Genomic DNA, 17,129 nt, shown 5'->3' with positions numbered 1-17,129 from the left:
TGGCAACCAGTGTGAAGACGGAGGCTGCTACAGACACCCCCTGCATGAAGGGAGACAGCTTGCAGACGACATCTCCGAAGATCCAATCTGAGACAAGAGAATAACACGATTAAAATTTCGCTCGGGACTGCATTTTTAAGAATGTACTGACAATTTGCTCTCTGTCTTCATACTGCTGGATAACAATTATCTTTGTATTTATTACAATACTTCACGTTTGGGACCGCATTGTTAGCAGCGACACCTAGCTGCAGTGCGTAATAGAACCAGTCGGTATTACAATGAGTATGGTGACAGTCACCGAAAATGTGATCTGTTATTGTTGAAAGTACCTTGGTGGTGAATAAGTGACATTTATATCAACGCCTTTGGTTGTTATGGCATGATAAGGCTTGTGTTATATAGTGACGGTAGCTTTTGACAACAACCAAATTCTAAATATTCTTTATAAGTGGAGGTGGATTTGAAGGGAGCAGATTATCGATTCTTTCTGGAGGAAATCATACTCTACGCAAAAACGTCAGTGGGAGCATTGATTATCATTGTTACCAATTTACATCGCACAACTATAAATGTGAGCCGCGAAGAAACGTGATAAACTTGCAGAATTCCAGAAGACCAGCGTAGACGACCAATTGGGAAATAAGGAGCCGTTTTGAAATCCGTAATATGTCTGAAAACGTAGGCTCACTAAGCCAATGTCTGCGTATTTTCTTCTCGTCCAGACTGAAGAATGTCCACCTCACTACCATTCCACTACAGCGGTGACCTCGCTGTGGCTGCCCTGCGAATCTTTTAAACGCTTTGTGTGTTATGCGGTCTATTCAGCCATACTTTTACTTTTTGCATGATACCCCCCCCCCCCCAAAAAAAAGATATATGACACAGCGACATCGTAGCGCGATCGCCTTCAAGTGGAATGTGGCTTCACAGGAGCGCTTGAACTGTTCCTCATTCTTATCATACAAGGCAGCTTGAACGGCCTAGTAATGCTTTCGTCGCATCGAATCCACAATATATAGAACTCGTTTAACGGTGACCATTGTGAGGGAATTTGCGTTTTTTTTTGGCGTTGATTGCTGACAATAGGTCACCCACACGTGAGCACACTTGCAATCCCAAACAGAATTCATTTAAGGTTCACTGAAATAAATCACTATGACCGTTTTATACAAAAGAAGATGGCTGCATTTAACGGCTTTTCACCAGTTATGCTACCGTCACATTTTAAAAACCGTGGCCCGGCCGGGATGTTTGCGGGAAGGAAATACAAATGGGTCTATCAACGAAGACATGCAAATTATGCTCATAACTGATATTTTTACTTTCAGTTTTTTTTTGTCTTTTATGTTATAACATATCTGTCGTTCCCGAAGGCTGCCCGGTCGGCCCCAAGTTTGTATGTAACAGCAGCATCAGCATCATCTGAATTGGTCAATTACACTATGAAGAATATTAATCACTGTTCTCCAACTACAAAATAGGCTTATTTTCTACTGTATTGCAATTTTCTACAATATTGCAATTTAAAACCACCTTCCATTGACTTGATATCCCTAAATACAGTGTTTCTGAAAACAACAACAGCGGGATATAGACTACCTTCACGGATAGATGTATGGTTGGGATAGCATCTGTAGCGACACCTATGCTGCAGAGCAATGTGAATCTGTCAGAATTACCCGTTCTGATAAAGGTAACACAAGGTCACATCTGCTTTTGTACAAAGAACCTTGTTATTCACAAGAGATACGGTTTTTAATTTGGGTATATATCTTTCCCATCGGAATATCTAATATGAACGCAGGTTATTAGTAACACGCACAAACAGATGATCGTGTATTTTACAATCCAGAAGCAATCAGCCAAAGTTACATGTGCAAACTGAGTATTAGCCAGCCAGTAATTACGTGTGCCGTTCTCAACGTAATGTCTATTCAGTGGACAAGGCTTCAATTCCTTAGCGGATATCTCCAGGGATACCAGTAGCGCTCAATGAAAATGAAGTTCTAATTTAACCGTCTGAACCCTAAAAGCCCTTTGATTACGTCTACCTTTGTGTATTAAGCGGGGGTGTAATTGGCAAACGCTTAACCAGGATACGTCCTAGTACCATTCAAACTTTGCTGCAATATATTGCTTACCTCCTTTCCATTTAGACTACTGAGCAGTTTCCTTTGTAAGCGCTATACGCATGCACAGTGCAAGAGATATGCTGGTGGTATAATGAAAACTTGTGCCCTGCTGAAAATTCACTTGGGGGCGCCTATGCGGAGGAAAGAACTTACAATTGTTGGCATTCGCTGGTGTCCGAGCACTGGATTCGTGTAAGCGCTCGACAAATTTTAACGATAAAAACGAATCATTTTACGCTTGTATGCTTCGTTTTCTTTGTAGTCATATTTGTATATTTTGCATGATATTCCCAAGTTCAAGGAGAGCACAAATCCAATTTAGGCCGCAGCGACGCTGCCAATGTGCCGCAGCGTCAGTGAGACAGCCGCTAAAGATCAGTCTCAGTTGTTACTGTTCAGGGCGTAACGACTTATCAATGATGTGGCTACTCATGATCAGGCCTAGTGCAGAAAGGAAGAGTCGGGAACACTTTCTGCAGGGTAGGGTGGGCGGTGAGGGAGGAAGGAGGAGCCCATCTTTTCGTTGTTAGCTCATTTGAAGATGCCCTTTGGGTCCGAACGGTGTTTGGGGGATATATCTCAAGAACAGCTGGAAGGATTGAAGTGGTTTTATCATAACGACGAATGTCAATTTTCGGCCTCCTGTTAGTTGACCTTGGTACTGCAGCAGGATTTTTGTTTATCTATGGTCCTGGACGTGCTGTGTTGTTGATTTTTATGTTGGAGATAAGTGTTAACATGAGGTATACGTGGTGTAAATTTGGGCCTCCTGGCTGGTTGCCGTGGATCTGCAGGGTTGTTTTGTGTTAATGTTCGCGTATCCGGTCGAAGATCTTAAAAACCTCTGGACGGATTGCGAGGATGTTATTTTCTCTTGACTTCTACCTCGATTCTTAACAATATGAAGATGGCGGCAGCACATTGTAGCCACAGGATAATGACGTACATGGATGGAACATAGTTACCTATAACTTGGCGCCACCTTTGCTGGAAATGCAGTTTTCTTTTAAGTAAATATTGTTTATAACGCCGGACAATCGGCTCTAATAGCATCAGTTTCCAGGGGATGAAGAGTGGCATGCTAATTAAGCACATTCGAGTCTCATCACGAATGTAGAAACATACTGGAGATCATCACGGTCTGTCAGCACATTCTTGAGTTATTCTCATCCACAGTTCAAAAAAGCGGCTAGAGGGCATATCTGTAACACAAGATATGAAATGCGGAATTTTAGCTGGTGTGCCCTAGAAAGATTGTAGAGGGCTCATAACCGAAGCTGAACTTCGTTTTTCCGACCCCTGTCCACAAACATAGTGCCAAATACAATCAGGCTCCATCCACGGCTTCTCGAGGTATACTGTTCATTAACAGAAAGAGAGACTGGCACACACAAGTGGCACCGATAATATAATCTTCTTGGCGGAAGGCAACAAGACAATTTTTAATCTTAAAAGATTATGCAGATGGTAAATTTTTAGATACTGGATATAAGCTCCAACATACTTTACAGCACAGGCCTTCTGTTAGATAGTATAGTCCTTTAATTAAGATATTCGAATATTTTCACGTTGGACAGGGAGCTGGGATTTGTTTAAAATTCAGTGAGTCCTTTTAATTAAATGTCGATAAAATTTCAAAATCTTTTACAAGAAAGCCATGCCAAAGCAAACGCACATGGTTCGAAAGAAATCTACAAAACCAAACGGCTTCTAACAATGATGAAAATGGATGAAGGGTATCCACTTTCCAGTCATCACACTTTGATCTATGCTGTTCACAGCTAAAGGAGCCAGGCAGGCACCGCCGGCAGAAAGGTAATCCCTTTAGCTTAGGTAATAAAATCACTGTCAACACAGCCGTCTGTTGCCAAGCGAGGTAAAGCAATAAAACATCGGCTTGTAAAGTGATAAGAGGATCATAGTAAATGCGTTTCAAATGAAAATCTATGCGTAGAACACAAGCTGATGCCATTATAAAAGCGGGTTTGATGTTAGAACAGCATTATCTTCAAAGGTTTCGCTTCTGGCCGCCGAAGGAAATTGCATCTTAAACAGAGATGGCGCCGCAGAGTGGTAACAAGATTTAGCGCGATAATTCATGCTTTATAAAGGACAACAACATTACGCCCGGGATTCGTTACTCATAATTCTCTTTATAGCATAAGAGAAGAGCTACTGAACAGCTTTTCAAATTCAGGTCAATTTTGATATTCATTTTGACAAGCAATCGTCAGAAAACGTTAACGTTAGTTCAGTCACTGCACGAAATTCAATCTTTCAGTATGCCAGCATGCGTAAATGACGTTATACTTTTTCTATGAAAGTATTGCTTTATGTCCGGTTTACGTCAAAAGATCACAAATGTCGTGATGTGAACATCTTATTATGCGTTGGTTCAGTGCATGGAATCAAGGAGGTTGAAAGAGAATGGAACCCAAAATGATCATTGCTGCCCTCTGTATTGCTTTGTTGCAATTTCAATAAGATAGACAAATAATGAAATTTGTAACATGCAAACTATCGTTCATTTTCAAAGATTTGTAATTTTTAAAAACTTTGATTTGGAATGCTGGTTTCCCTGGATATACATTGTATAGGGCATTCAAGCCTCTCTGATACAAGAAAAGTGTAGTTTCCCGTAAGTTTCTGTTGTATTTTGGTAATTTGGCCAGTCCAAATCTTCAGTGGTAGGCAATACACCAAAATTAATCCGGCAAGGTCACGGTTAGGTTGCTTTTGCTCCAGATGAGGGCAATTAGACCCCAGACTAATCTGTACTGGCTGGTTGTGGTTCGACCCTTGGCACCAGTTTTTGAAGTACGCTTTGGATGCAGACGTATTGTTGAAACGCCTGTTCAGAATGCGTCAGGACTGTTAACATTGTAGGGAATGTTCGTTCCTTCTCATTGCTTATGTTAACCACCTCATTGCGTGATGTCACGGTGGCATGGTAGTGAGTCAAGTCAAGGATCAGGACAGAGGCATGATGTTGCGGATATGATAGACTTTATTCGGAGCTCTGGTAGACACGTCTTTCTCTGTCGGCTTCTCTCGGTCGAATCCCCGTACCCTCATACGTGTCACTTCTCCCGACCCCTCTACATCTGGTCCCACTTAGTCCGGTGACATTCCCCACACCAGGGGTTAACAGTGACTTAACACGCTGTCACCTCGTGACACCCTCGTGACACCTCACCCCTCATTTTTTTAAACAATTTCCACATTGTTGACAGCTGTTATCAATTATTGATTACCGGGACATATTATCAGGAAGATCATCACCGCTTTTCTTTTACATACTTCTATACAATACTACTAATTCTTCTACAATGCAGGTCAGCGACATTCCGACATTTACAAAACAACAACAAAAACATAACAATTTACAACAACAAAAGTTCATCAAATGGTTGCCAGGTGTCCCGCGACAACTTCCTCCTCGGCGGCCGGATTGCGCACTTCCGGGTGTGTCCCGGAACCACAGGGAAACGACAGGAACTCCTCTGCCCGTCGGGAAGAGGCTTGTCTTGTCCACAGAGGCCTCCCGGCTGGATGCTCCCACGACGACGACTCCTATACGACGTCGGGCCCTCGGGGCGTCGTTGTCTGCCGAGTCGTGCTGTGGAGTCTCGCCTGTAGAGGTTGGGGTCGGACAGGGCACGCAAAGCAACCACTGACGCACATACACATAACACCGGACTTCTAACCTCGACACCTCATCTACGTCTCAACTCAACTCCGCTGCTCTCTCCTCTACCTCTCGACTTAAACATTAATATCTCCTCAACACATAAACACAACAAATAGACCTTCCGACAACTACATGAAACGCCGGACACCCTCGTGACACCATCACCAAGGAGGTTGAAAAAGTTCAATTTTTAACCTCCTTGGTAACACACATTTGTATTGAAGAGCACAAGCTAAAGCTGCATTTATTTGATACGCGCACATCGGGATGCTAGTCCTTTCGATAGGTGAGGTGGGTTCTTTTTTGGTGCCCCTTCACAAGGGACCTCCAATTAGCGTTTATTCAAAGGGACATCCTTAGACAAAGTTTAGCCTCCTTGGCCAAAGCTAGTACTCTTTATTTACACCTGAGTCTATTGAGAAAATTTCCAAGGACACAGCATTGGAACCAGTCGGGGCTTCGAACACAGTACCTCCAAGTTCTGAGTCAACAACCATAACCACAAGGCTAACGTGTCACCGTCGATGTTGTGTGTTCTTGTCATGTACGTTTTACTGGCTTTTCTGTATTCACAAGCATGGAACCCCACGCCGTTTGCAGACAAAATGGTGCAGAAGGTTGACGTCTCACAAATAGGATCTATTCTCTTATGTAGATTTGAAGCAGCTGAGACGTTTAGGGTGTTTAGGTTCTAAGTTCTAGATTAGCTTATCGAGCCTCCGATTTTCTACACAGCGCCCAAGAACTCCCTCAGTTCGTAGATGACTTTCTACGACTTGGATTCAGCTCTACATAGGAGAATGTAAGTAAGGAACTATTCCAGAATTAAGGAAACTGACTCAAAATGTACCTGTGTAAGTGGTCAATTTTGACAGGAATTCACCTGCAAAAGTGCTGTGTTACTCCTTACCTCATCTCATCTTCCCTGGACAGTTTCTTGCATGATTGGCTGGTCCCGATGACCGTGACATGTGGCCGCACGACTTCAGTTTCCTTCTGCTACCGACTATGACTATGACTTATAAAGTATTCCCCCACAACAAGTAAACTTCACCAAATTCCTGACCGTCTGTACTGAATACAGACTTCGTCGCCATCATCAACATTATCAGTTTCAAGTCTGGGTGATTCGATTTATAGGGATGTCCCTGTAGCTCAACTGGGAGCAGCCAAACAGTTCCGTTCCTGGATCCATTTAGTAGGCAACATGCCGCATGGAAGATCCCAATACGATCCTGTGTATGGCGCCTCGATCGATTGGGGATCCTCTAGTCTTTCGGAAAGGACGTAATTTCGTAAAGTGAAAGGGGTCCCGTGTTCTAGGAGGTGCCTTGGGCATGTTAAAGAGAAGAGGCTAGCAACCCCTCTCTGTAAATGAACACCGTGTAGACTACTACTAACAGATCAATGGAACTTGCCATATGTGCCACCAGATATTACAAAGCCAAGGGTCTGAACGAACGAACGTGACTTGGTTTTGGCTCCATCTGAAGCTGAAACGGTTTTCAAACACCAAACACATGAAGTGCTAAGTGGACGACTTGAGTTTTCAATCGGTGACAGATGCGCCTTTGGCTGTCTGAGTGGTTCCACACAGGAGATTCTTTGTAGGAGAATACTGAGGGAAGATTAATATCGCCCGGTCGGCCAGAGAGACGGCCTCAATGTAGAACTTATTATGAAGTGACTTCTTGTGTCTCCTGCTGGCAAATTTCATGTAAAGGCAATAAAAACCACATTCTTGTGTCCACCGCAATATGTAGGAAAAGGGCGGGTTGGCTCGGGTGGTTATCGGCGTTTCAGTGCGAAACGTTACATATAATGTAGTCACTATCAGCAGGATCTAACTCCACCTAGAGATAGCATTGGCACAATCAAGTAATATGAAAACAGACGGGTGCAGTAGTAGTGTAGTACAGTATAGCGTTTGTCTACTCGTGTGTAAATTCTGACTCTAAACTCTAGCTTCTTTTTCTGTGAGAGTGGAAGATAAAGGATCGCACTTTCATATACTGTGTGGGTTCGAATGCTGTGATGTTCATAACTCATACATTGTAATCTCTTTTCAATCCTGATGTTCGCTTAGACTTCACGAGGACGATACGCGCATTTTTGTAAGAGGATGCGTGCCCGTTAAACCGAGCATATTACCAGAAAATGCTTCTCTTTCATCCGTATGGAGTCAATTTGAGGGGACCTACATAGTTTGGTTCAGGTGCACAGAAATATACATGGACCACTCAACATTAAGTCGCTATAGAATAGTAGGTGTGTCAAAATCAAAGAAAGACGTACAGAGAATCTATATAATGGGTGACTTTGGAGTCGAAAATAAAGATATATGAGCTTGTATTCATGAGATTGTGTATGACATGATATAAAGAAAAGAAAGACATGGAACCTAGAATTTTTGGGGCAGTATTTGTGACAGAACTAGTTAGTTACATGCATACCCAACAAATCAGTTGTGAAGTATAGTCATGATGGAGGTAAGGTAATCCCATAGTCTAGGGCCTGGTATTGGGAGGCGGAGCCAATACCTCTCCCTCAACTACCTTTTACCCCCAACCAAAGTCAGGTACTCATTTTACATCTGGGTGGAGTGAGAAAAGTCATGTCAAGGGCACAGCGTCTGGCCAAGATTGCAGGGAATCGAATCCATGACCACTTGGTATCGTGTCTGCTAGCCCGGCTACTAGGCTATGGGACGACAGGAAAACACAAAGAAACGCTTGTATTGAGAAGACGAAGACACAAGAAGTGAGCTTACCCGCGAGTATGTTGTTGACCAGAGTGAAGGGCATGCAGAACAGCGCGACGAGCAGGTCTGCCGCCGCCAGGTTGAAGATGAAGAAGTTGGTGACGGTGTGCAGCTGTTGGTACTTTATGACGATGACACACACCGCCAGGTTCCCGGCCACGCAGAGCACGAAGGAGAACCCGTAAGCTAGAATAAAGGTTATGATAGTTGGGTAGCCCTGTTTGTACACCAGGCCAGATTCGAAGGTCGAATTGTCGGAGAGATTGCCGACAACCTCCATTGCAAATAGCCCTGGAAGATTAGACTAAGGCGATCTGGTGAGATCACGCTCACAAATAGGATGAGGCTCGCTCTAAGTATTTCGTCGGCGTCTGTCCAATGACGACTGTGCCTTTTGAGGCAGCTGCGTTGGAGTGGGAATGGAAATTGCCTGTCTCCTCCAATTATTCTTCCTCACGAATCATCTTCCGTGACGTCACCAGTAGTGTCCAAATAAGGGGGTTGTCCCAGCTGGCGGACCGAGGGTATATTGCGCGCGAAGGCCACACGACAGACATGAATCGGACACCAAGATTGTTGTCCACTTTGTCGTCACAACGTTCTCTGGCTACAGACCGTGACGTGAATGAAAAGTAACTAATTGGTTTTTTGACGAGCACGTTTTCAGCATCAAGCAAGCACGGAGGCGGTATCGTCTTCCGATAGGTGTGTACAGGAAAGTCTTTCTAGCCTACGTCAAACATTAACACAAGTGTCAATATTTTCAAGAACAAACACATATTTCGTTTAGCTATTGGCGTATGTAGAAACACACTTCCGCTGCCCCCCTTGATGTAACATACTGTCTGTTCCAGAACTTTCAAGCTAGAATTCATTGAGCCTGAACGTAATAGATACTTGCTCACTGACAATAAGACTTAAAATGTGATATAACGTTACGTACATCTTAGCACGGATTAGCAGTATTGCGTGCTGTATATGCTGTTGCTGCTGATCTTTATTCGCACGTTCTTGCCTACATAATATAAGTGCTATGCTATACACATACTATTCCTGAATAGAAAGACTATATACTATAAGTCAGTATCGTTTCATCTAGCAGTGTAAAATCTGTGGAATTCGAAGACTGTAGAATTCGTAAATGGCTCATTCCACAGGCTGCATGGTTACTTGGCGTACACAAACGTAATATCAACATAAAGCGCTCATTTGGGCAGGAAATAAAAAAAAAGAAATTTCTCTTTCATCTTTGATTGCTCATGCAATGCGGGCTCCAATTTGTAGGAACTAGTTTGCTCTGCATGAACGCATTCCGCCCTGGTAATTAAAAACACGGGATAGGTGTGAGGCCGAAGATCCCAGATGACGACGCCAGGAAACCACGTGACGTCTTCCGATGGGGTCTTTAAGCAAGGAAAACCTCCTTGCTTTAAGATAATTGAAAAGAAGAAATATGGCGATTTTTCTTAGTCTCTGCGTAGGTTGGTGTAAAATTAACTCGAATCGGCCAAAACGACGGATTAACATGCCAGAAGAGTTATGCTAGGTCCCATTTTCACCTGTAGGGGAAGGGGGCTCTGAAGCCATGTATTTGTCCCGGTGGACCTGTGGGGAAATTAGCCTCGGCCGGGCTCTGAAGCCATATATTTGTCCCGGTAGACTGCCGGATACCGCAAGGGTACCTCTCGGTGATTTCAGGATTATGTCAGGATGTCGGCATGTACTTATTGCCGGATCCCGGGGTAGTTTTAAGTGCAGGTTTTAAAAAAATCCAGGGACCTGGCCATGTCCCCAAATAGCCCGGCAGACGCAGGGTGTCCCACGGAACCACGTAGGGGTCACGCCCGAAAGTGCAGAAAAACAGCCCGTAAACTACCCGCAGGGGCATTTTTTTCCAAATGGGACCGTATCAATGGCCAGCCACAGAGTACCGTTCCTAACCTCCTCTGACGTGCTAACTCTGGCATGTCATCCCCGTCTATTTAGCCGATTTCCACTATTTTTCCACCAATGTCTACTAAAAATGCCGTTCAGATAGCTCTCCTGTAGACTACATACTCGTAGCTGGAAGAGCCCGCTATATCTTTTGTGAATGTTTAGACATGGGCATTCAATACCAGTCAGCTTCTTTGTTGAAGACTGGAAGTTGGGCAGGCAGATAGAAATAGGATGTCAGAAAGCTCAGGCAGTCAGCTATCAACTTGAGCCTCTCCCAAATCTCTCCAATAACCCAATGAATATCAAAAGAGAGGTAATAAACACCCGGAATAATATTCCCGGCACTCTGATATCAATGTCAAGCATGGGCACTTACAAGGTCATCGGGAATTAATCTGACAACCTGTAAAGGATTGAATGTTTGGGAATAGCTGCTTTGGTCTAAAATGGATAGGATACAAACAACACAGGCGGGATTGTGCAAATCAACTTTTAAAAAAGAATGTCAGATGGTTTGGATGTCTGGTTAGAATGCCAACTAATAAAAGCTCAGCCTGAGTATACATACTTCTAAACCCTCTCTGGCAGGAAGGCCAAGGTTAGACTAATGAAACACACATTCCTAGAGCATATGCCTGTGCTCTATGGCACTTTTTTTTGTATTGTATACCCGGTAAACCGCCTCATGGTGTAGCACATCAGGTTTGTACTGAAGAATATAAGCTGTATATCTGGATAGATTAATTTGATCCACTGACATTAAGAAGGACCCCTACTATTTTTGGCAAGTGTAGTGTACTCTTTTACGCACTGGAGTTGTGGCCCTCATTAAACAGGGGAACGGTTACATGTTAACTTCCTATCGGAGGGACGGCTCTAACACTTTCACCTGAATGAGATGAGGGAAGTCGGGTATTACTGGTCTGAAAAGACACAACGACAAGGGGCATGACAGTAGATTCGAACCCAGGACCTCTAAGGTCGGGTCCAGACACCTTACCATTGCGCCACGCCGACGCCACCCACCTCGATACAGACAGACGCTGCAACTCTCCGCCCATGAGTAGACGCGAAATGTAGTATTCTTCAAGCTCTATTTTCATTTCCAAAGTATAAATGCTGGGACTATGCTAGCAGATTTTGATCGATTCTACATCAATTTTGGAAACAGTAGATAGACCACGCTATAAGAGGAATTCTCTCAGCATTTTGGCCAGACAATATATATTTTGTCGGGATCAACGCAGGATGTGAGTTATTTTACTTTTAGCAGATTATTGGACCCCCTCCAGGAGCAAAATCTATTTGATATAAACCCAAGCGGTTATTCACTTACAACACGCTCTGATGGAAAAGGAAATGATAAGACGTAACGTTGCCTAGCAACATCTTGAAGGCTGTTGTGTTGATAGAATTGGCATGTTATATCTAAGTTTCCCCCTGGGCATCATACATGTATCGCAAAGGTATGTCCTTCATCGGCTAGTAGTAAACATCGCCTACCCACGTACCGAATATAACCGGAATTCATCCAGAGGTCGAGGTTCTTAAGACATTCGACCAGATACGAGCACAAAAACGATCCACTACAACCAGATAGGTTGCCCAAATTCACACCGCTTAACCCTTCTATCAACATCCATCTTCCACATGAAAATCAACGCCACAGCACGCCCAGTACCAAAGATGTACAAAAAAACGCTGTTGAAGTACCGAGGCCCAAAATCAATCTTGTCGGGATCACCCCAAATACCCCGTTGTAATCCATCCAGCTGTTCTTGAAATATATCCCCATACATTATCCACACTCAACAGATAGTACCTCCATATTTATGGATGTAATAAACAGGATGAAGTGTCTGCCCTTCATTTCCAAATAACCAAAATCTCTACCAGGAAAGACAGGGCTCCAAGCCAACATATTGAGTTCTATCATATCAGCGCCCCTGTAGAATTGAACATGCGGGAATAACTCCCACGTTGTGTGAGGACCTGTGTTGTGCTGTACAATAGAGGGCGGCGTCTGACTTGCCGTGTAAGCCACAAGAGGCGAGGAGGACGACATGTAAATGTTAGGAAACAAATGCATATTGGGCGTGTGCGAGGAGATGATGAATGATAGCACATGGTAGGAGGATTGTCTGTCCATGTCTTAAAGTGACCAGGATTATATTCATCAGGAAAGCATTCCAAACCAGAGTTCCACAACCCAATATCGTCGCCCAATGATTTTAACTTTACGATATGCCGTATTGCTCATTGACTATGCAATAATCTCATCTCAGAAATTAGCGCTCTTGCATAATGTATAATTATTGACTAATTACCATCTATCTATACACCAAAAATCATGACTAGGCATACAAACGCTGCCAAAAACATATCAACCTTCTTTGCGCAGGCAATAAAAAGTGTAACGACTTTGTGGGACAGAAGTCACGTAGAGATACCAGATATATCGTATAGGACCGATTATTGTCAATTTTTGCTCATGTCTACGTGTCAATGAGTATATGTAAAGCTATTCCTCATGAGGGGTCTAGAAGGAGAGAGAAACATTCAACTGGACGATAAAATATTCCCCAAGCGCAGTTCTTCAATGGAAGAATGAATGCAAATGTCTATTTATTAAAGAAAAAGATTATATTCCTTCCATGTGTTATACACTTGGCTCTGTCCGGAAGTTTTCAGGAAAAATGACGTTTTGAATAAATTTGGCGACTCTTGTCAGGTCAGCCCTTGCAGGAAGAGTATAGAATGGCAATATAGTGCCAGACTTGCTCCACCTCGTTTGTTGAAAATAAAAGATTTCTTTTCCCGATGAAACTACAAGATGGATTTTCTGTTCTATGGAGATGCAAATATAAAAGCAGTATTCCATTTTATCCTGATATGACTGCTACGTACAAGATGGCCGAAGCAGACGGTCATTTTCTGGAACGAAATAAAAACAAGACGCCTGCCGTTTCCTGTCGTCCTTTGTAAGTGTAGTATTTAAGGTCTGGAGAAATTTGAGCCCTAAAAGTCGCCAAAAGCAAGAAGTTTCGTTCAGCAGGGAGCCAATCAGAGTCAAATTCTTCACATGTCTACGCCTATCCTTTGTCAGAAAAGCTGCTTCAGGGGGAAACGTCACAGGACCTTGTCCCGTCAGATCTATCTACAAGGACTTTCAGTTTTGATCAGACAAAGGCGATAGCGAGCCGATAGCGAGCCTTTTATTTTGCTTCCCGTAATGAGGAAATCGTACAAAACTAGTAGTCTCGTGTGCATTCACTAAAACTTTCTATGGATATCCCTGTAGCCTAGCCTGTGTTTACACAATCTCTCGCTGGCTGGGGGCAATATTGTAGGGCCGGCCGCTAGGAGCGCGATTTTAGTCAGGCTAAACTGTAGCCCAACTGGTAGCAGTCTCACAATTCCAGATCCACGCAATTAGCCATGCATTTGTCCCGGAGACTGGGAGACCGGGATTTAGATCCCTGGATGCGTATCTGTTTTTCTTTTCGGAGGGGGCGTAAAATAGAGGTCCCATGTGTGTATATATATATATATATATATATATATATATATATATATATATATATATATATATATATATATATATATATATATATATATACAACAGCAACCTAACTTGCTATCGCCACTAGCGGGTGCTACAAGGTCAACAGCAACAACAGTAACAACAACATACATAACGTTAACGGCTTGACGTTACGCAGTGCACCTTTGTAAAATTAATTACCTTTCAGGTCAACTGAAATAAGAAACAAACTCGTTAAAATCTGGCAAGCGAATATCTCTCCCATGCGGATCCAATTTTCCAGCAATATGATGCTACAAGTTGGGCAGCGCATTGAAAGCCCGCGGGTTTTGAAGTGTGACGTTTTCGGATCCACGAAGTGTATTCACGACCCGTATGCGTACTATTCATGTAACTATATTTTCTTTATGTCATGAGCTCTTAGCTTTATGGATATAAAAATTCTACATAGCCGCCACTGTCTCACCCCTAAATCCTACATGTCGGGTGATAAGGGTTCAGTACGCGTTGTATAACGACTGACCGGAGGTTTTAATCGTAAGATCTTCCATTGAACCTTCAGCAAATCCCACGGGATTAATTTAAATCCGAGAGATTTACGTAAGTAGCTCAGCCCCGCACGCTGTGCTTCGCGCTCACGCCGATAGTCTCGTCACGTTGAGATGTGCAATTCTGTAGCTATGAGAAACTCCGCATTATTATTTACTCAAAAATAAAATCACATGTCGAGCAATGTGAACATGGTCTCCCAACATAAGTGATATAATATAGCAGCCCTGTGCTTCGAGGTAAAGCAGTATATGTGAGTCTTCATCTTTGAAGTCTAGGATCTGAGTTGAAATCCTCGCACTAGAGTTACGAAGTGAAGTACTTCAAGTGGGACAACATCACAATGATATCAGTGACTAGGGGCCCCAAACATACGGTACCCCACCGATTCTTTGTCCCAAGAGCTATCTACCACTTAGAAATCACGACCACAGTTTGTCCAGAACACGAGATATCAAAACCGGGCGTTCCACCTCTGCAATACTGTAAAAAGCCGCCAAGAGGCCCATTTGGCCATTATCATACATACACATAAACTAACATACAAATGTCATCGAAAGCATTACCTTCATGGCTAAGGTAAGATATACAGGAGAAAAAATCAACAGTAAGGGTGGGCTCAAGTGGTATATATTCAAGTTCGTATGGGCTCGAGGTTCGTATGGAATTGTTGGCCTCTACCAGGCTCCACAGGTTGCTGGAAAAGTAATGAAATTGGAATAAGTGTGACAATAAAAAGTATTGCCATGGCGACGTTTTTATTGTTTATAAGTGTTAAGGATTGTTGTTGTATCCTTTCGCCTGGTTGTACGTATGAAGATTGTTTTACACGATGGATGTTTGTCGGGTATTGCTGTTAGCAAGAAAGTTGACAAGTGACCTATCATTAATGTTTGTCATTGATTATACAAATGAGGTCCTCATTTGCATAAAAGATATCAATTGATCTCCTCTACCTAAATAACAATGTGTTCAAAGTATGAAAATCTTAGCAAAGAAAGCTATTGTAGCATTTCCTCATAAATTATGTAAATGAGACCCTAATTTGCACGACCTACGTCCGCATGTTCAACTTAACTTACATGTTGCTATCAAATGTCGCAACTTCCGACTCGCAAGTATGGAATTTTTGTCATTTCACACAATAATAACAATTTCTCATTGATAATGTAAATTAGGTATAATTTGCATAATTGATTTGTACCAATATTTCGCTTTTCTAGTTACATATGTCATGTTTAAGTGCCCTAGCAGTAATGAAATACTGTGACTTAATAAACTGTGCTCATTAATTATGCAAATTAGCCTATGGTTTGATAGCCCTCATTTATGGAAGGCACTTCCGAAGTTATCTACATATCACAAATCACGTTGATCCGTCAATTCCTTCCAGACTTTTTGCGCACGCGCGGACGAATGGCTGTGGAAATTCGGTAATTTTTGCCAATCGGATATATCCTTACCAGTAAGCCTAATAGTCTCTCTTTTTGAGTTACATATGGCATATTTTTGAGCATTCTAACATGTAATGCAGTGTATTTATAAACTGTCCTAATTAATTATGCAAAAATAGCCCCTGATTTGCATAATCATCATTTAATCATGTAGGGAATATCTGAAGCTATTTACTTTCCAAATATCATGAAGATCCGTCAACCCATTCCCAAGTTATTCCCCTCCAAATGGATGATGCAACTACACATGCCTGTGAACAAATTCACGAGATTTTGGGAATTCTTGTCAAACGGTCACAAACTATACTAGGCGTCGCCAAAAATATACACAAGTCACATGCCAGAGGAGTTAGCTGCTCGCAAACCATACTTCTCGGATAGCTAACTCTACTGGTATGATATGTCTTATGTGTCCATATTTTTTCAATTTTTACTATTTTCCAGCGACCTGTGGAGGTTGGTAGAGTCTAAGAATTCTATACGGACTTGACCTCATAGGGATTTGAATATATGCGCACATGTGACCCCACCATAACTCTTAGATATCTGTACAGGGAAAGAGGTTTGAGTTTCTCAGTTTCCTTACGCCACCTAGCTGTTCAACCCGTCAACGCAGTTCACGGTTCATCTGGAAGTCACTATCACCATCCTCTCCGGGGGTAGGTTAAGGAAAAATGAACGTCTGGGGTAGCCTCTACCAGGCTACGTCTGGGGACAAACGAAAAGGAGTACGCGTGCTCAGGCATGCATGCATACCCGGCATACCAAATGTAACGTGGCCTCGCTACAGCACTCGTTTTGGGCCAAGTACAAATGAACACCGGCTCCTACCCTTCTCGATAAGTGTCTTTTTACACTTACGGTTTTTTTTTTACGTTTAGACGTTTGACGCTTGAGGCTATATATTGCATAGTGCCCCTCATACACCGGCTTTACGTCCCCGCCCCAATCAAAACGGTGCAAGTCATTTCACCATTAATCAATAAACTGAAAGAAGGGTTACCGACATTTTCAAACGTCGACCTTTGTGATCCTCCTTTGTGTATCCCTAAGATAT

General features: G+C 42.8%; 1 protein-coding gene across 1 annotated transcript in view; it reads right to left on the bottom strand.

Moving 5' to 3' along the window:
- The window catches only part of LOC118411729 (neuropeptide FF receptor 2-like), a 9,158-nt gene extending 169 nt beyond the window's left edge, over positions 1–8,989 (bottom strand). The window contains exons 1-2 of the mRNA XM_035814211.1: positions 8,597–8,989; positions 5–87 (exon numbers count right to left, since the gene is read on the bottom strand). Coding sequence (XP_035670104.1) covers positions 5–87; positions 8,597–8,867 — 354 coding nt within the window. The 5' untranslated portion in view covers positions 8,868–8,989. The remainder of the gene's footprint in view (positions 1–4; positions 88–8,596) is intronic.
- Positions 8,990–17,129: the final 8,140 nt, after the last annotated feature.

This window comes from Branchiostoma floridae, chromosome 3, assembly GCF_000003815.2.
Source record: "Branchiostoma floridae strain S238N-H82 chromosome 3, Bfl_VNyyK, whole genome shotgun sequence".
NCBI classification, from domain to species: Eukaryota; Metazoa; Chordata; class Leptocardii; order Amphioxiformes; family Branchiostomatidae; genus Branchiostoma; species Branchiostoma floridae.
The sequence above is the reverse complement of the archived record's forward strand: the minus strand, read 5'-3'. Positions and strand labels throughout refer to the sequence as shown.